Source organism: Anopheles merus, chromosome X (genome assembly GCF_017562075.2).
Source record: "Anopheles merus strain MAF chromosome X, AmerM5.1, whole genome shotgun sequence".
In the NCBI taxonomy this organism is placed as follows: domain Eukaryota; kingdom Metazoa; phylum Arthropoda; class Insecta; order Diptera; family Culicidae; genus Anopheles; species Anopheles merus.
Window position 1 is genome coordinate 6096375 of NC_054081.1, and position 20392 is coordinate 6116766.

A 20392-nucleotide genomic window follows, 5' to 3' on the forward strand; every position below is an offset into this window, starting at 1 on the left:
GGATGCTGCTCGCTAAGGCTCACGCCAGAAGATGGTACATTCACTGCCGGCTTCACCGTGCACGGCGACGATAAACGCCGCGCCTTGGTGGCAGAAAGTGGACAGTGGGCGGGGGCTGAAGACAACCTATTGCCAGCAGCCGCGCTAGAAAGATGTTTTCCTGTTTGCGGCGAGTCGGCATGCTCATCTCGGGCAAGACTGTGGGCGCGCGCGCGCGCTTCAATCGGTCGGTACTAATGCGGGATTTATGTAACCGATCGATGAAAACGAATGTCCATCGTCAAGGGAAACAATTACCTTGCTCTTTCTCTCTCTCCCCCTGCTGCTTCATTCTCTTCCTTTCTAATGCTTTTTCCCAGTGCTTCATCACAACGATAGCGTTTATTGTCCATTTGTGCCAAGCGGCGTGAACGCTTATCGCGTCACTCGACATCGCAACTGAAGCGTTCGTCACTTGCAGCCGTTTTTGAATTTGCTCCTATTTTTTTTTCTCTCCTTTATGTTCACTCCTTTTGTCGTCACTCGCTTGTTTTTTCTTCTGTTTTCTCGTTTCGTCCGATCCGTAAGGTAGCATAAGGGATCGCACACCCGCGCCCGGTAAGACCATCCATCACTTTGGCAGACTTTTTTTTCCCTCCTCAAACTCAAAATCGATTCAGAGTGAGAGTGAGCGAGAGAGCGCCCGAGAGCAGGAGCAGAAGGAGCAGAAACCTGAACAATTTGGTTAAAAAGTAATTACTTCCAATAACTTTCCTGTTCGGTGCACACCAGAAACCTCCGCCCTCCGCCATTACACCACTCGGACCTGGGGGTTTGGCCTGCCTGCTTCCCCTCGTTTTCTTTTTGCTCCCACCGAGAACCTTTTGCCTGACAACCCAATCTCGGACCGGGATAATTGGACCCAAAATAACAACAGCAGGACGGGGTTGGACAAGAAAAGCACACACACCCACACACACACACACAAAAAACAACAAACCAAAAGCTCGGAATCGTGTCGAGCAAATTGGAAATATTCTGTGTTTGTTTGTTTTTTTTTTGTTTGCAGCACCCTTCGGATGTCCAACGGGGCGCGAGGGTTTGCTAATGGGCATGCAAAAGCACGCCGACGGTGAGATTATTAAAAGGAAGGATTGTTCTGCCGTCGCTTCTAGGGGTATCGAACGTTTAGGGGTCTTATTTTTTTTACTAGAAGGAGCTAACTAAATAATGAACATTAAAAAGGATGTACAAAGGAACCGATTAAGGAAGCACTGCACAACTCCCATTACGCGCAAGCGGATGTTCATTAAATGGGATGAGAATTGGTGGTGCGGCGATAAAGCGGAGCACATTCGCTAAAGTTGAAGGCAACCTTTTGTACAGGGAGTTTGCAACTTTCGACGGGTGTGTAGATTTTTTTACATAATTTTAAGGCTGTTATATACTCAGCTCAGACGTTTATGGGCTTTCAATTAAAGTTTGCTATAAAATAAGGATTAAGCGCCTAAAAGCATGCAATGTGATGTTTTATTTTTATTTAAAAAAATCAGTAAATAATCAAAAATTGCATACCTTCGGGGGCTTAGCGGGATCATCGTGGGATAATTTGTAATTTTTTATCCAATTTTCTTATAGGGTTGTTCAAGTCAGATTCGAATGTAAACATTGTTATTCATCGATCTGACATTTCCATCATCATTATTTTTAATTTCTACAGCATGATTTTCAACACGACTAAAGCTGGATTGAGTTTGAAAGTTTTTTGTTATGTGTTGAAAATCATGTGTTGAATCTGAAATTTCAATTTTGAAACAAATAAACCATTTGACAGCTGTTGAAAAACATGTTGGGTAAGGTGAATAACAATATTTAAATTCAAAACTGACTTAAAAAAAATCCTGTATTGTTGGATATTTGGCACTATAAAAATCTCTGCGTGTGTAGTTAGCTCACTAAATCGGTTGTAGTTGGGATTTATGCATGGAAAAGATGTTTTAAACTGCTCTCAAAATGTCATGACGAGGCATCTGCTTTTGCATTGCACCTAAACGAACTCAATTTTGTCCCCTCCATACTATGCTAAGCTAAGATTAAGCGCCTAAAAGCATTCGATGCGATGTTTTCTTTTTGGTAAAACTTATCAGTAAATGAACAAAAAATTGCATACCATCTGGCCATTATCAGGAACATTTTTTCTTATTTTTGTTGCATGCAGCTTTAAATTTGGCATTCGTAAAAGATCTGAGTGTGTAAACAGCACATTAAATTAGTTTTAGCATTTGTGTTGCCCTATATTAAACCTAAACGAAGTCTATTTTTGTCCCATGAAGCATAGTCTTGCTAAGCTATGGTTAAGCGCCTATAAGCATGCAATGCGATTCCTTTTTCATAAAACTATTCAGTAAATGATCTAAAATTGCATACTCTCCGGCGCTTAGTGGGATTATCGTGGGGAAATTTGTTACTTTTTTCTTATTTTTCTTACACGTAGCTTAAATTTTGGCATTCGAAAATCCTCTGCGTATGTAAATAGCTCATTACATCGGTTATAGTTAAGATTAAAGCTAATGGGTAGATTAAAGATGAAAATTGGGATTAGGCTCCTAAACGAACTCATTTATCTCCTTTTACACTATGATAAGCTAAGATAAGGCACCTAAAAGTATGCAAAACGTTTTTTTTTTGTTACTGGATGAAACTAATTAGGGGAAGATAAAAAATTGCATACCATACGGCGCTTATCAGGAGGATTTGTTTGAGAATTTGTTATTTTGTCCTATATATCTCACATGTAGCTTTAGATTTGGCACTATAAAATGTTCTGCGTATGGAACTTGCTCTTAACATTGGTTAAAATAACGTTTGAAGCATGAAGGGTATGTTTTAAAATGCTATAAAAGAGTCTTGAAGTTTTATATCGCCCATTAATGCACCTAAACGAACCAGTTTTTGTCCCACAACGCTATGCAATGGAATGAGTAATAATTAACAGATTAGTAAGTTTAGTCGACTGCAAATAAGAATGAAGCCAATTTTGCTGTATATATTTAGGCGCAACACTAAACGACTTTGAGCACAAGCGCTTTTTTCCATGTAAAGCCACAGTTCTTTGTTTGCTGACAGAGCTGAGCTGACACTGTGCAATTTCCTCGAGCTGCGAGCGCTTAGCCTTAGCCAGGTAAGTATTTCGCTTCCACACGCAAAGGGGTTTCGCAAGCACTGAAAAGCCACCACGCCAGGCAAAAGGGCAAATTACAGAAAATCTGATTTAAAAGAGAGGGAGAGGAAGAGAGCAGCAACAAAAAAAAAACAATCATCGGAAAAGTGCGAGCACAAAACCGTCGCTGCTACAACCCAGACGACTGCTTCGAACAGTCATTGTACGCAGCAAGATTTCCCATTTCCTACCCCGGTAGTGGCATGCCCGTGAGCCTCGAAATCGGAAAGGATTTCCTCGTTGATGGGGAAAAAAGGTTTTGCATTTTCTTTAGGTTTGAGTGTGTGATCTCATTTTTTTTCCTTTTCTTCTCGAACATTTTTGCTTGAGCGTTAATTTTTCCCAATAACCTTTCCATTCCGGACAACTTTCCGTGTCGCTCTGCCCCGGAGGGACAAAGAGGAAGACCAAAAAAAAAACAGTCCCAAAAGTCGCTACATCTTAGTTTCAACAGCTTGACGCTCGCTGACGCGGAGTAAGCGCTAGCGGGCGGCCACGCGGACACTCTCCAATCCCTCCCGCACCCAGCTGGCAAAGAATAAAAAGTCAAATAAAACCGTAATCACCGGCCATTCGATTAGGGCAGGAGCGGGAGCGGGTGCGCCGGGTAGCTTTCATCAGCTGAGATTTAACACTCCGCTGCTTGCGCTGCTCGCATTCCTTCCGCTGCCGGAGGATGAACGGGATCAGCCCGAGAGAGAGAGAGAGAGAGATCACTTAGTCCGTTCGCGGCGTTCAACCAAAAAAAAAAAACCCCAGCAGCAGCAAAAGGTTGCAGAAAAGCGAGAAGAAATAAAAACCGGTACCACCCGGTGGCTGCTCTAGCTTTCCCCGGGGCAGCTCGCACCAAGAAGCGGGACAGCATTCACAAAAGCATTGGAAAATTGGTCGATTCTGAGTGCAATGAAAATCGGGCCGTTAAGCGACGAACACACACACACACGCAACATACGTACGAGCGTGGGGCGTGGGGCTGAGCACGTGCCGCATCAGTTTTCCGCCCCGTTTGGTCACCATTTTGTGTGTGTGTGTGTGTGCGATTTTTTTTTGGTTCAAAATTCTTCCCGCCGGCTAACAATGCGAGCTTTCGATCGAGCGTCTTTCGCCCGGTTCGACGTTTGTGCTGCCATTGTCGGAGGAGAAAGTACAGCCAAAAAAAGCGTGTCTTCTCCCACTCACAACCATTGTACGTATGCTTACGCTTGCGACGCTATCGCCCAAACACGCTTGCCACATCCGCTTCCGCTCCTGTTTTTTTTTTTTTTTTTTTTTTTTTTTTCGCTCGGATTATCCTTCGCGCGCGCCAGCCGTGCCGTGGCCGAACCATATTCTTCCATTTTGTCCCTTTCCATTCCGTGCCCGGGCTTGGCAAAGGGGATGGGGTGTTGGCTTCATTCTTTTCTGCTCGCCAGAAGAAGAAAACACCCCCCTCTTCCATCACTTACACGCTCTGAGACGCTCGCGTAACGTGATATCGGAATTTTCGTGCATTAAACCTTCTCCGCAGCCGCAGGGAGAAAATGCCAACGAATTGAAACCCTGGTGCCGTGCCGCACTGTCAACCACCTTATGGGGAGAGGAAGAGAGAAAGAGAGAGAGAGTGGACGGGAGCTAAAAAGGCAAAAATTCCATCGAAATCCGGTACGTTCCGCAGGGAAGGAAGCTCGCATCGATGTATCGCTATCAATTTTTGTCCCACCGTGTCCCACCCATCTCAGCTCTCTTTCGTTGGCAGCGAGAAGTTACCATTTTGCCAACCCCCCTCCCACCCCCTCTTCCATACCACTGCCATGAACAAGGCGTACAAAAGTCATTAACATAGAAATTTAATAAACAATTCCTGTTGCCGTTGTTTGGTTTTTGGGTGTTTCGCAAAACGGGGAAAAAAAGGACGTACAACACTCACTCGTCCCTGTCCCAAACGGTGGCTCGGAGGCTGTGGCAAGTGGCAAAATAACGAGACATTAATAAACCCCCTTCTAATAAGCTACAGCGCTGCTCTGCTTTTTTGGCCGCCCGAAGGGCTTTTTGTAATGTAGATTGCATACTGCCGGGCGGAATTACGTCGCGTAATAGATTCCCGAAGCGAATGCAATCCCCGGCTACCCTTATTCAATTTATGTTTTACGGGGGGGGCGATTCTGTCTTCTTCTTATTATTCTTCTTCTACTTCTTCTTCTACTGTGTGTTGCTCCACTACCTGCCAGATGGTAATTTGTACCTGGCAGAAATAGCTCATTTGTGAGCTCATAAAATGGTGATTGGCTTCTCTCTCTCCCTTTTTTCTAGTCTCTTCCCTTCTTCCCCACTCCCACATGTGGCACACGTGCTTCCCTGCTGGCAAGGGGGAAATGAAAAGCTTTCGTCACACCACCGACACGATTCCTGCGGGTGGCTTTCACATTTGGTGGGCCGCGCGTTCGTGCTCAGAATTTGGTGGAAGTACTTTCGTGCTGGTTGACCGTTGTGGGCCAAATAGAAAGCAAACAACAACAAAAAAAAAACGAAATAAGACGCGCACACAATAACAATGCAATAATAAACGATTTTGTGTTTTTTTTTCCTCCCATTTTACGTCCATATGCGGCCGAACCATGGGCCGAAGTTGCCGATCGCAGGAAAGAAACTTTTCCAGTTTCGCGGGAATGTTTTTTTTTTAACGAATTATTGAAAATTAATTTAAAATTTTCCTACTCCTTATTGATGCGAACGGGAAGGGAGGGGCGGTTGGCAAAAGGGAGTGAAGGTGTGGGGTGGGCGGTTGGGCAGTGGCTCTTGTTTATTTGCCCGGTGAAGCGTGAGCGAAAGTTCGTCATCAGCGCGCCCGAAAGTGGATGCACTCTTGGTGTCCGGGGGGAGGGGTGGGGGTTCCGGGAAAAAGGAAGCGAACAATGTAAAACATAGAGGGGGAGGAGGAGGAGAGGGGAAGGAAGCAAAGGACAAACAAACTTTTGACCAGTGCAAGCTGCTGCTGCGTGACATTACATTTCCGCTTCCTTTTTTGTTTTGCCGCTGCTGAGCGGAAAAGCTTTTGGAATGTTTCGGAAGCAATTTTCCTGCCCTGGCTTCAGACACCAGACCGCGCCAGACTTACATCGATGAAATTGGAAAGCGTCCTAAGTACACGTGTGTGTGTGTGTCTGTGTGTGGCTGAGTGTCCTTCCGGGAAGGAGCCGCTCTCGCAAAGTCAGCTTGCGGCGTGTCAGACACGAACCTCCATTAATGATTTCGCAGCGCACGCAGGTCGCAGGGGTGCGTGAGCAAAAGTGAAGAAAAATGAACCCATCCTCCCCACCCAAACCCCCTCCGGGTGTAAAGAAAAATGAGCGTACGTATGCACTCCACTCCATCATACAGACAAACGCACGGATGCGTGCGCCGGCGAAGGACCGTGCAAAGGATTTCAGCTCCGCCGTGCGGCAAGTTGCTTCACGTACTTACGCCACAAACACACGGTATGTGACACATTAGCAAGCCTGTGAGGGATGGTGGTGGTGGCCCAGGTATATTACACTGTCAAACAGGTGAAACCAGGGAGGGGGTGGCCCAAACAGAAGATCAAGCAGCGGTAAGCGGCTTAGTGGAATTTGGTTCGCTTTTGGGGCGAACAACAGCAACTCGCCACAGACACAAAAAAAATAAATAGGCGAACTCCCGGGTGTGAGTGTGATTAATGGGTTTAAGCCGAGGTTTTTACCACGCCTCGTGATCCCTCGTATGCTGCTGAATATGTGTGTGTGTGTCTGACCTGCACGAGGGTTGAGGGTGTTTTCTTTTTTTTTGTTGCCCAGCATCCGACGCGCTTTTGTGGCAGCGTAATGGAAACCTTCCACCCCACGCTGGAAAAAAGTGGTTTATGTGGCGCTTTGGCGGAGATGAAGGTAGAGGACCTTTCCTTGCGCTGTCAAGAAGCGCCCCTTTTGCTGGCACAGTAGCACGAGTAGCTTATGGCTGCGTCTCCATTGCTTCCTGCTATTCTGCGTGGCACACCTTCCATCTATCCATGCCCGAAAGCTCATACTTCATCTCAGATTTTGATCCCAAATTTGTCGTGCGGTGCCACTTTATGGTGTGCAAAAACAATCGGTCGGCTGGGCCTAGGTACTGTGCTTAGTGGCCGAGGCGCCAATGTGTCCCAAAAAAGCGCCTAAATAGCTGCAATATCATAGCAACAGCGAGATTTTAAATGTTCACGTTTGCATTTTCAAGAAATGGACAATATTGTAGATTTTTCATAATTTTTCTTCACCCAGAGGAACGAAACCAGAACGGACGGAACGGCAGCTGAACTGGTCAAGCATGGAGGTGCACGACTAGAAAACGAGAATCATCAAATTGTATCTGGGGTGTGGGATAGCGAATCAATGCCTTGTGATTGGTGCTTAGGATTTAAATGCGCCAAAATGTAGGCAATTCGTTGTACATGTGAATTAAGCCATAAAACCATCAGCAGCGCCATCCCGAAGCGATGAAAAAACTACTCCACACTTCACAGTAGCGCCATCTACGTGGTTAGTTATGCAAATCATGGGGTCAAAGGGTGGTGTATTGACTAATAATTATGAAACACTTGTATGTGAACGGAAAGAGGGGAAATTAAGCAAGCGTACCAACCCAAAAATGTAAACATTGCTAACGGAACACAGCTTTTTGTACTAAGTACCCCAAGAAATACAACCAGAAGTCAGTTAACAGAAGTTATTGTTCTACATCTTCAAATCACCCAGCAGGCAAATCTTGTACAGAGTCCTTGGCGTGCTGATTTTTGCTCCCTTTGAAACTTGAATCACGAGTTTAAGGTAAGCTAGTGTAGGAGCCCTAGTGTAATACTACACAAATGGAATCACGGTAGCACAAGTTGGACTGAAACAACTATCAGGGGTATTACGGTGTTGCATACCGCCTGTAAAATACTCTCCCTGAGCTTTCAGGATCGTCTTGTCCCTCATGTCGCAAAGGTAGTTGGAAACTATCAAAGAGGATTCCAAAACAGAAAAACAACCACTGATCAGATCTCCTCACCATGCGGCAGATCTTGGAGAAGATGGCAGAATGCAAACACGACATCATGAAGCTATGAGCTCTTTTGGAATTCCGGCAAAACTGATAAGGCTAGTTAGAATGAGTATGACCAACGTCACTTGCCAGGTGAGGGTGGATGCAAAACTCTCAGGGCCTTTTGCTAGGGCCATCCGTGACTCAAGAATGGAGACTGCGGGAACCATCTTCTATAGGGCAATCTAGATACAGGCATACGCTGATGATACAGATATCATTAGTCTGCGACTCTCCTACGTAGCAGACGGCTACCAAGGGATCGAGCAGGCGGCAGAGAACCTCGGATTGCAGATGAACGAATCAAAGACCAAACTGACGGTGGCAACATCAGCAGTCCTATCAACAACAGATCCAAAATAACGTAGGCGTGACGTACATATAAGTGGACGCACTGTTGAAGTCATCCTAGAATTCACCTATAGTCTAGTCAAAGGTCAGCTACGACAAAAGCATGATAGTTGAGTTCAAACTCCAGTCAGTCCAAACAGTCAAACACCAAAGATGTGAAAGAACGACATCTTGTCACTAATAGACAACAATCCGAGCATCGAAAGAAAGCTCAATTGATGAAATAGTACCCCTAAATTGATGAAATAGTACCTGGGAAACGAGAACAACCATATCAGGAAGCAGAATTCGCGTCCACCGTCCACCGCAGCAGCAAGCAATGACGCCCAAAACTCAATGCGACCAGTTTAGGCGGATTTAGTTCGAGAACCGAACCGAATATTCCCCAGACTGCATCCCATCGCATTTTTCTGGACATGAACATGATGCAAACACTGCTACTTACAACAATTTTGTCACAAAAACCGAAGAATTGATAAAAATTGATAACAGATCTTGAAGGAAGTTCAAATAAATGGAAGGACGTTCATGGAAAGAATTATCTCTTTTAGTTTGTTTTTTTTTCTACAGCCTGCTAAAAAAGTCAATTTTTTCAAGTCTTCCCTTTTCAGTTGGAGGTCTCAATGTATGACCTAACAAGACTAGAAGATGCCTTATTTAAGACTGAAAATGTTCATCTGTTCAGATTTATGGTTAAAACCATTTGCAGACCTTTAAGCTCAAAGAAATTAGCCAATTTATAACGTTTCGCTATGCATATATTCTTGACAAGAAATTAAACTTCTGCTACAACATACCAACCAAGCCGTTCTACGAGAAATAAAAAAAACTCAACTTCTACTCTTCACTTGACGTGGGAATCAGTAGAATGCGAGGTTTCCCCGCAATTAATTGTGTATATAGGGGACAACATGTACAGTCTGTTCCGAGTTCTCTTCATTCAGATCAGTTTTATCTTAATGTCTAAGGCTCCAATAATGAGTCTTAAAATACAAGTATACATTTACAGGTTGATTAAAGTCAGTTATCAAAACCTCCAAATTTTAGATGTAACAAAGTCTTACAAGCGTCTTCAGGGTGATTTAAAGGTTTTACAGATTTAAAGACTGTTGATGACCTCCAAAAGAAATGTTATGATTATGTGGGTTTGCACACTCCTAATAAAGCATTATTTAGAGATGTTTGAGAGTAAAAAGCATAGGAAAAAAGCTATTCTTGAGAGTTGCTGTACTCAAAATCGACTAAAAAACGCCTAAATAGTTGCAATAGCGTATCATTTAGCAAGTTGTCCGTTTCGTCGAAAGGCTTACATTTCCACTTCATAATAGGATCAGCAACAAATCAGGGGAAGCTTACGCGTTTCATTTTCACGCAGGAAGTTTCACAATAATACACATTCACAAAAGGAAGCGCTGCTCGAGGGACGAAAATAAGGAGAAGTTTTGCGATACATCGCCAGTAATGTCCTTTTCCTGCGGTCTAATATCCTGCGGTGACGTATCACACAAACAAACTCGTCTAGCAAAGTCAGCCAGAAAAAAGGAATCTAAAGCTAGCAAACTAAATAAACAAACACACAATGCACTGTTCACTGTCGGATGTTTGGCCGGGAGGCAGGCAGAGCGTTTGGCGTTCCTCGACAGCAGAGCGCCCAAATAGCTGCAACACGCATTACTCAAGTGCCTTAATAGCAATGGGGCGGAAATGTTTCTTTCCCTTACAAACATGTTTGCCGCTTCTGGAGCAGAAAGCTTCGATAGCGTAGACACATTCACAGACGAGAGTGGAAATAAATTCGCTTCATATCCGGCCTAGCCAGTTGTTATTATTTTCCACTTCCGCCCGAGCGTCCACGCGCGGTCGAAGCTCCCAACGAGCACAAAAGCACGCACGACGCACCATACATCGGGCCCGGGTGGTGAAAGTAAGGATTTGCGATGGATAATTAAAATTAATAGAGTGCGCATTGTCGCCACACTTGGAGCGCGAAGAAAAAGGAGCCAGCTTCCCCCTCCCCTCCCCCCTCCAATAATGCTTTTCTGATTTTTTTTTTATGGGAGGGGAGGGGGTTAATTTTATCTTGCCCAATATTTTTTTTTTTGTGTGCAGGGTTTCCTGCATCATTCGCTGTGTCGGTGCTTTTCCAGTTGCGCTTTTTATTTCGCAGCGTTACGCTACTAATGCATTAAATGCCATAAAATCTGGCCCCCTTCTGCTTGCTGGCTGGTTTCTGTGCTCTCGAGCACCCCGACTGGCAAGTCCACTGTGTATCCCTGTCGGAAGCGTATTAAACGATAATTCAAACTTTGGGCAAGAGCAAGCAAAAAGCAAGCAAACCTCTGCCCGATTGCGATTTATTGATTGGTGCGCTGGGAACAAACGGCCTGGTAGCGTGTTTTTCCCCCAGCCTGCTGGCATTTCCCTTTGCGCGCTCTACAAGTGGTGCATTCTTTATCCCACCGCAGCTGCCCTCCGAACCGACCGGCCAGCCTTAATTGAGCACATCGAGCGTAACGCGGGCAGACATTAAATCTTATCCTGTAATGTTGCTTTGTTCAATCGGCTGGAGGATCGTTAGTTCTTCCCTTTTTTTCTTTCCCAGCGAGCACACTCGGTACATTCTACATAATTTATGTGGGACAAGTAGAACATTCTTGCCGCGTTCCGGTGTTCGCTTGGCCAGACAAAACCCGCAACGGAGAGGCTACCCTTTAATGAAGCGCTTTTTTTTATGGAAATTGACATTAATCTTGTGGTATTAGTATGTTTTCCATGAAGAATATTCTTTCTTTCTCTCGTTTTTTTGTTGTTGTTGTTGGTAGAATAGAATTAAGGCACCATAAACACATAAAATATGGTGCTGGAATTCGATCGATACGACCGGACATGTCCCTGGTGTCTCCGTCTGAGCGTAGCGAGTCGTAAAAATTAATTAAAGGATCTATTGGTATCCCCAAACTTCCAAACCGGCTTAAGATGTTCGATCCGATCAGACGGTTGCCGTGGATGGCAGGCTAGCTACAAGAATGCGGCATAAAAACACACCCGCCAACAGTGTCACCTACCTTGCGCTTCGATTTGGCCATCCGCTGGTCGCGCGAGTTTTCCGCCTCGCCGGGCGGCCGCTTGCCCCACACCACGATCGCGATGCGCGTGTAGGTGAAGATCAGCACGACGAGCGGCACGATGAACTGGGTGGTCAGCAGCGCGATGGTGTAGTAGTCGTCCTGCTCCGGCGACGGCCACTTTTCCGCACAGATTGGCCTGAGTTGGGTGGAAAAGAAAGGCGTTTTACTGCATTTGAGTGTTCGTATGTATGCGTGTGTGTGTGTGTGTGTGCCGTAAAGGTGTAGATTATGCGACATCCGGGACATCATCACGGTCTCTTCTAGAGGGTGGGCCAGACCCATTCTGGACAGTCCTAATGTAATTGTAATGTTTACAAGGTCCCGCTCGTGCTCACGCAAAAACAGCGCCAGGCGTTCGCCCAATTATGACAGCCTAAAACACTCACAGTCACATGTCACTTGGCCCTTAGCTCGGGTGGCGATGCACAATGGGCGTTTGCCGGGATGAAATTCAAAAAATCAACTTTGTAATAGCGCAATTTCAAATAATAGACCTCTCAAAGTCGAGCCTTGTTAACGCAGAAAAATCTTCACTTTTTTGGAAAATTTTGAACCTTTGTAACTTTTTCAAATATGAACCAACTTTGATAAGCCTAGCCATTTTATAAAGGATATTTAAACAGCTTTATAAATACATAAAATATTTTGAGTCAAGTACATTTTATGCAAAAATACAGGTGTCCCCCGAGATACGACTGTATTTGGGACCGAAAAAAAGTCCCAACGCAAGGCGTAAGTCGAAAAAGTCGTATGTCGAATAATTGTCAATGTAAAGTTTATAACCGAAGTTGAAGAGTCGAAATCTATTATATCGTGTTTTTTATTTGAAATAATGTTCGATAATGTATAAATTTTACACAAAAAGTCGTTTACACGATATAGATATTCAATATCGGGTAGTTGTGGAATCTTTGGAAATGTGTGTGTAACGGTTATCAGCTCGGAAATTCAAAAATATACATCAATTTCTTCTCGATGACAACTTTTCAATGTCAAAATCAAAATCGTCGTATCTGCGAATCGTCGTAACTCGAGAGGGTCGTAACTCGGGGGACGCCTGTATACGATAATAACATCCTGAAAATTTTCATCATTTTTATTTTTCACTTGATGACATAATCAAAGTGGCGTAAAGTGGCGTTGTCTCATATATGTCACATAATAGTGTAATATATATATATATACATATACTATCAATCTGTGAAGAAATATTCTGCGAAAGTTTGCGAACGCGAATTTTATTGCAGTTTTTCACATCAACTTTTTTCTAAAAACAGACACATGCGTAGCTAGGCGGCTTCATAGGTGCCTGGTGTAGGGTATTTCGTGTATTCTACAAAAATATATTCTACGTGCTTTAGATCAACTTTCATTTCCATTACGAAGCTGTGTATCTTAGTTTCAGCTCATGTACTTATCTAATGTGTTAATTTCTATTCTAACCTAACTTTATTATTAAATATAATGAAGCAAACCGGAACCAAATACCTTTTGGTCCTACTCCAGATTAAAGACGAAGGTAAGGAAAATAATTCTAAAATTATACGCATAACAGGTAAACGTTATGAATGCACCAGCATCTATTGGCGTTTTGGGAGAAGAAACTCCCAAAAGTCATGACAAGCTAACTATAAGGATAGAGGGGAGTATGCTACAAAGAATATTTTGCAAGAAAGAAAATGCATCCAGAAGAACATTTTGTATAATGAGCTGTATTCCTCCGATTCGTTAACCAGTTCAATATCGGTAGCTACACGCACTAAAACAAAGACAGAGTTTAACTTTACACATGAAGTGAACACTTTGTTTGTAGCTATCGTTGAATTCTGATTTTTTCAGATAGTTGTAAAACCAACAACGGGGCCCTTTCCGTTTGAAGTTCGTAGGCTGAAATTTCAGCCTGCCAGCTGTTTGCATTGTATAGCAGTTTTCGAGCAGCTATCTAAGTGAGTATAATATACAGGTGGGCTTATCCCAAGGTGTATGCATTTAGAAGGCTGATTTTTATCGCTTCTGCTTCTGAATGAAGATTTTAAGAGTGTTTTGAGTATTCGGCAAGCCTCCAGAAAGCTCTTTGGAGCAAAAGTTTTCACTCGTTCTGTCAAAAAGTGATGTTCAAAGATGGTTATAAAAAAAGGCTATGAGACCACCTGCACTACATACACTTTGATTCTAGATTCCACCACCTGATCTCTTTAATGCACCTTGGGATAAATGTAAACAACACCGTGTTTTCGAGCAGGTACTCGAATCTAATTCTAGCTTTGTGGCTAGAATAATCTAGACTGAAAATTGCAGGCTAATTTTTTTGTGTGGTTTCGTATGGAGTGTTGACATGATTTCAGCCTCCAACTGTCAAACTCCATACAAAAAATCTAACTAGAATCGTGAAGGCCTCCAATTTCAGCAAAAATAATTTTGTCCCACAACTTGTTTTAAATTCCCCATTGTGGCAATGGGGGGGTTGCAAGTACACAATCCTTCCTTCTCTCGCCTCCCTCCCCACACTACTGTCAAAAAACCGCATGCAAACCAGTCCTGGGCCCGTGCGAAAAGAGAAGACTTATTAATTTCACGCCCGCAAACTGTGGGCTGTTAATTGGGTATGGTAATTTCTTTGTTCTCACGGCTATCCCGCTCTCTCTCTCTCTCTCTCTCGCTCTGTAACTAACTTTAGGGGTGGGAGGCCACCGCAGCAAAGGACACCGAATGGTCGGTCGGTTGCGAGCGCAAAATTCGAGCAAAATTTGGTTCATCCAGAGCATTGAACTAGACACGTCCGACGACGCTCACGGACGGTTTGCCGGGACCCGACCGCCAAATGTTATGCAGATGAGCCCCGCTTTCATTCACATGCAAATGTGCTACCCTGGAATGGAGCGTGTGTGTGTGTGTGTGTGTGGGTGTGTGTTTAGACTACGAGAAAGAAGCGGGAAAAGCGGTGTTCGGCGAGGCTGAAGAATTATTCATAAGCGGGCGCACCACCAGCTCAGTGGACTTGTTAGCCCAACTGGCTGTACAACCGACCTGCCGGGCCGTGCCTAATATGCGCACCAAATATGCATGAGCCTGGGATACTTACACGTTACACTGCACGTGCCAATCGGTTGGGAAGTAGAGCGTCGAGAAGATGGCGATCGGGACGGCTGTAATCAGTGCGATGATCCACACGATGCCGATCAAGCACTTGGAGCAGCTGCAAAAGAAAAAAAAATATTAAATTAGCTCTATAAATTAATCCCACCAAGCAAGCCGGTGTGTCACACGGTCACACGCCTAAATGCAGACCGGCCCGCACAGCAAAAGCAGCCGCACAGCCGTGTGCCGTACACCAAAACCACTCACGTCTTGGTGATGCGGGGTCGCAGCGGCCACATGATCGCGATGTACCGGTCGCCACTGATCGCGACGAGCGTGTAGGCGCTCACCAGCACCGACACCGCCTGGGTGTAGTTCACCAGCCGGCACATGGCCAACCCGAACGGCCAGTACTGCAGCACGAACAGCGAGATGAAGGTGAACGGCACGCAGAAGAGCGTCATCATCAGGTCGCCCACCGCCAGGTTCGTGATGAAGAAGTTGGTCACCGTGCGCATGCGCGGGTTCGACTGGACGATGAACAGCACGATCGAGTTGCCGATCACCGCCGTCACGAAGATGGTAATGTACAGGAAGTAGCTGGTGAGCTGAAAGTACGGGCCGGCCGAGTACGCGTTGCTGCACTCGGCGAGCGGGATCGGGTCGAAGCCGACGCCGTAGTCGTAGCCGCCGGCGCCGCCGACGCCCCCGGCCCCGCCGTAGCTCCGGTTGCCGGCCTGCGACTGGTTGCGCAGGCTGTCGCTCAGCTGCTCGATGTAGTTCTGCTCCTCGGTCGACGACACGTACGGGTAGTTGCGGGCGTACATGTCGAACAGCTCCGGCCCGGCGGCCGACCCGGCACTGGACGCGTTGCTGCCGGCCAGGGCGCCGAACCCGCCACTGCCGTACGTGCCGTTGCCGGCCGGCCCCGTGCTGTACACACCGCCGCCCGGGGCGGCCGACTCGTTGCGCATGGCGCGGGCGAAGTAGTCCGCGTACTGGATCGCTTGCGATATCATGTTGCTCTTTCCAGGAAGGCGGACAGAGAGAGAGAGAGATTGAGTGGGGGGTAGGAAACGGTTATCTTCGCACTGGCAAAAAGGCTTGTAGAAATGCGCACACACACACAGTAGAGTCAGCGCTTCTAAATCATTCCCATCGCATCAACGTCAACACCATGCCACTGGCAATGGGACTCAAGCTCTCGAGATATCTGCTTGTGTTTTTGTTTTGATCCTGCACACGCCTCTTGTTGCGTTGATTTCTGAAGAAAAGAGAGAGAAAGAGCAAGCAAACATACAGCAGACATTACTATACAGTAGTGATGGGTAAGGTAGACAAAACACCTAAAGTCGAATATGTCGGAACCGACTCCGGAAGGTAGGTCTGTTTGGAATCGTTTGGAACCGTCAAAATCGTCTGAAGTTGGAGTCATCCAGTATCATCCGGAGTCATCTGGAGTCGTTCGGTGTCTTGCATAGTCCAAGTCACCCGGTTTTGCAGTCGTCTGGAGTCATCCGGAGCCGTCTGGAGTTGGGTGGAGTCGTCCGGAGATAGGCAGAAACAGCCGGAACAATGTTCTTGGGGTCAGGCATTTCATCTTGGACTTCGACTTCAACAGTCTCTGGACAACTCCGGCGACTCTAATTCCGGATAACTCCGGAAGACGTCTCCGAACGACTGCGGACGACTTCATACGACTCCAACTTCGAGCGACTCTAATTTCGGATGACTCCGAAAAAATTTTGGACAACGCTAGGCGTCTCCGGACGACTCCAGGCGACTCCAACTCTGATTGCGGATGACTTTGAACGACTCCGAATGACTTCGGTCGACCCTGTACGACTCCGAACGACTCCAGATCTCCAGAGAGCACACCACTACTCTGCAGTAAAAGTAGCGCACCAACAACAACAACAAAACACAAGCATTTGATAAAGATAAACACACACACACACACGTACAGAGTAATGACATCTGGTCATTTGATCTAGTTCGGTGGCACACACAAAAAAACAAACACTCCGCAAGTGGTAGAGAGAGAGAGAGAGAGAGAGAAAACAAAAGGCGATGAGAAGAACAGAACAGCTATTAGCAGATAATTAACCTTCTGACATGTGGCGCTGTGAGGGTGGGCGTGTGTGAGTGTGTGTGGGCGTGTAGTGGCTCACTGTCTGTTGACCTGAGTATCTGACGTAGTTGTCACTGTTGAAGATGAATGTTATCGCCAGCGGAGAATAATGAACCCTTAGCCTTTCAGGAGGCCGCGCGGGCAGAGGAAGAGGGTTTGAGGGCTGTGGTAAATAATAGATGACCTCTTCGCCCCAGCTCTTCTCATTTGCCGCCTACACTGCGCTGAAATTTTGATTTACTTTCTTTTCTTTATCATTCTTCCTCCCACTCTCTTTCTTTCTCTATTTCTCTCTCTCTCTCTCTCTCTCTCTCTCTCTCTCTCTCTCTCTCTCTCTCTCTCTCTGTCGTCGTTATCATCTCATGTAGTGGTGTGCTTTGCGACACTTTTTAAGAGTTTTTGTTTTGCTCTTTACATTCCAAATTGATCCCATTATGTACGGACTATAATCACGCGGATTCCTCAGTACCTCGAACTAATTTGGTTAGAAATCTAGGCGTTCTATTCAATGGAATTAGAGATGACATTATTTTTAACGACCACTTAGAACATACTTTATCAAAGGCACTTCGTATGCTAGACATAACGTTGCGTGCTGCTAGTGACTTGCGAGATCCGTTTAGTGTGAAATCCCCAAATTCTTGGAATTGCAAGCATTTGGAGGAAATCTTCCCAACAATATCAAATAGACAGGCTTTAGGTTTAGATGCTCAGGTACAGCTTAAGCTTACACTTCTTTGTTGTATCGTGGTTCAATGTCTCTGCATGCACTTTGTATCATATTCAGAGGTATCTATTAGAGATAATCTCTAATTAGAGGTATTAGAGATATCTCTAATTAGGACTTGAACCCCTGCAACGCAGGATAATGACGGAGAATGAGTGCCTACTTGTACTAACACTTTTTTCTGTGGTTTTTTATTGATAACCCGTCTGTTGTGGAAAAGTTTAACGTGCAGGAACCTCGCAGGATACTAAGACTTAGAGCAATTCTACATATCAAGACAAGATAGGCACAGTTTGGATGTGGAACAACTCGTTAGGAAACAGTGTAGATTTCAGCACAACCTTAAGTAGCTTGAGGACTATGTTGCATAGTTTAGTTTGTTTATTATATTATTGTTTCAGTTTAATTGCGATTTGGTTTTTAATTTATTTTATTTTTATAAGCATTATGTTGTTATTTAGGGTTCCGATTGCTGGATGACATAAATTAATAAATAATAATAATGACATTAGCGTACTTCAAAACTACATCATTGCTGCAAATTTGGCGCTCATTTTGAGCGATTTTGCTCACAAGCAGAGGTGACTGTGAAGCATGGCATTGTTCGACAAAATCGTTTTTGCAAGGTCCTATGTGATCAGAATTTCTATAGAAACTGAAGTCTTCTACTCCTCTACAATTCTTTGCGGAAACAAATCATTAGGCTCCTTAAAAACAGGTTTTTTTTGTGAATTTACGCATTTAATTAAGCTGCAAAAATGTAAAGCAATAGTGCTATTCATTGTGGAACCCAATCTTGTTATCTGAAAACTGGACCGGAGATCGGATGTGAGCAGCAAGGAGTGCTCAGAAATCAAAAGGATCTGGCACTCACTCGCTAACCGAAACAGCTCAGACTAGTGAATCATTTTTGTTTTTTGTGTTCGGGTCTTTTTCACCCATCCCTAATCTCATGCACACCAGCAGAGGCGTCATTCGTGCACACCGATCGATCGCTGCGGGAGGGGGGGGGGAGGTGTGTACCGCCCCCCCCAAGGGACCGTATGCATCGTGAGGCCCATTCAATCGCCCAGCAGGAATCGGTTCCATAATCAAACTTCCTCCACCGAAAGTGAGCTGAGCGCCGAAGGAAGGAGCACCAAAAACCAAGGACCCAGGCGGGCGATTAGTCCGGCAGCTTGGTGTTTGGGTTTTTTTTCCTCTCGCTCCTTTCTGTGGTTGAGTGTTGTTTACCTTTCTGCACACAGAACTCCTCGCCCCACAACCGACCACTCTGCTGAAGTGGAGCATATTAAATTTGTGCGCTGCGCTTTGCCCTGTCTCATCCGGCAAACAGTCCAGCGACGGTAGCAGATTTCGAAGGCCCGTGAATGCCAACCCACCCTCCCCGGCGGCGTGTGCTTTGCACGGTGTCGGTGGTGGTGGTGGTTGATGAGTTTTCTTCGCTTGCGCCTCCGGCACAGCTGGTATTTGCTCTCGCGCTCCGTCACCCTATACTCGGCTGGCAATCAATGGACGTGCTACGGGCGTGCAGGCCGCCCTCGTTTGTCAGCACTTTATCCTGCTTCCGTCAGCCCGCAGCGCTTGCCGTACCTACGGACGGAGCTGTTCCGTGGCCCGCGGCAAAGCATCCCGGGCGTCGTCGTGCGCTTCAAACGAAAAACCGCACTGGGGCGGTAGTTCACAGCTGCGAGACGGAACCAAACCAGCGCACACCAGCACCAGCAGCACCGAAAGGATTCTTGCAGAAGCACGCCGACCGCCGGCAGGCATTGCGCGACGGCATTCGATTGTTTCCCGAACGCTCCCGCACATCGAACCCCAGGAGTTGCTCATCGGTATTTCCTGTATTCTGCTTTATTTCGAGGAAAAACAGCATTGTTCAAGCGTCTGAAGGAGCGGAGCGTTTGAAGTGTCTGTGTGTGTGTGTGTTTGCTGCTGCTGTCAAAGTAGCTGCCGGTACTGATTTATTTACGATCTTTCGTGAGCTGCACTTGCCGCGGAGTGGCCATTTAAAGTATGGAACCGTCTTGCCGTGAAATTGCTGCTCGAATGAATTCGTCGAATGCAAACTTGAAGCTTCCGGAGCATCAAACCGGCGCGAAAAAGCGCACAAGATGTATCGATTTCGTGCTGGCAAACACGTCTGCAACTGATGGCGAACGATTCGCCTGATTTCGGATGATGCTCGGTGTGCTGCGTTTGCGTTAACAGTTTGTAGCGCTTCGGCGGAAGTTTGTTGACTTGTTTCTTCGCACGCACTCACCATTCATGTTGTTATGGTACAGTTTCCACCTCCCACCAAGCGAGAGAAAGAGAGAGAGAGAGAGAGAGAGAGAGAGAGAGAGAGAGAGAGATTTTACAGCAAAACTCAGCAAACAGCTCAGCCAGAACGAGCGAACCAATCATTATCGACAGTTTAATGATATCCGGCTCGAAGGACCAAAAACGCGCAACACCAACAAATTGTAGCTGCAAAATTATTTTTAGCTAATGTATTCCGCAATGAGCCGGGCGTCGTCGTGCCGGGTTGCTGGTGCGACATTATTTTCGGTTTGTTTGTGCGCGTAAATTCTGGCCCGAAAGCCCCTGCTGCGCGACCTTTCGTGGGTTCGTGCGGGAACGGGGTACGATAAATCAGCGAGCAGTGCGCAGAGTGGTGCATAAGTTTAGGCGCGGCGGGAAGCTTTTCCCGAGGGCGCCTAAAATTATGCTTCCCCGCG

At 45.8% G+C, this 20392-nt stretch overlaps 1 protein-coding gene across 6 annotated transcripts in view; it reads right to left on the bottom strand.

The window, feature by feature from the left end:
• The window catches only part of LOC121596783 (RYamide receptor), a 108461-nt gene that overhangs the window by 66267 nt on the left and 21802 nt on the right, over positions 1-20392 (bottom strand). For all 6 annotated transcript variants that reach the window (XM_041922035.1, XM_041922007.1, XM_041922052.1 and 3 more), the window contains exons 3-5: positions 15079-16075; positions 14816-14929; positions 11671-11869 (exon numbers count right to left, since the gene is read on the bottom strand). In XM_041922035.1, coding sequence (XP_041777969.1) covers positions 11671-11869; positions 14816-14929; positions 15079-15830 — 1065 coding nt within the window. In that variant the 5' untranslated portion in view covers positions 15831-16075. The remainder of the gene's footprint in view (positions 1-11670; positions 11870-14815; positions 14930-15078; positions 16076-20392) is intronic.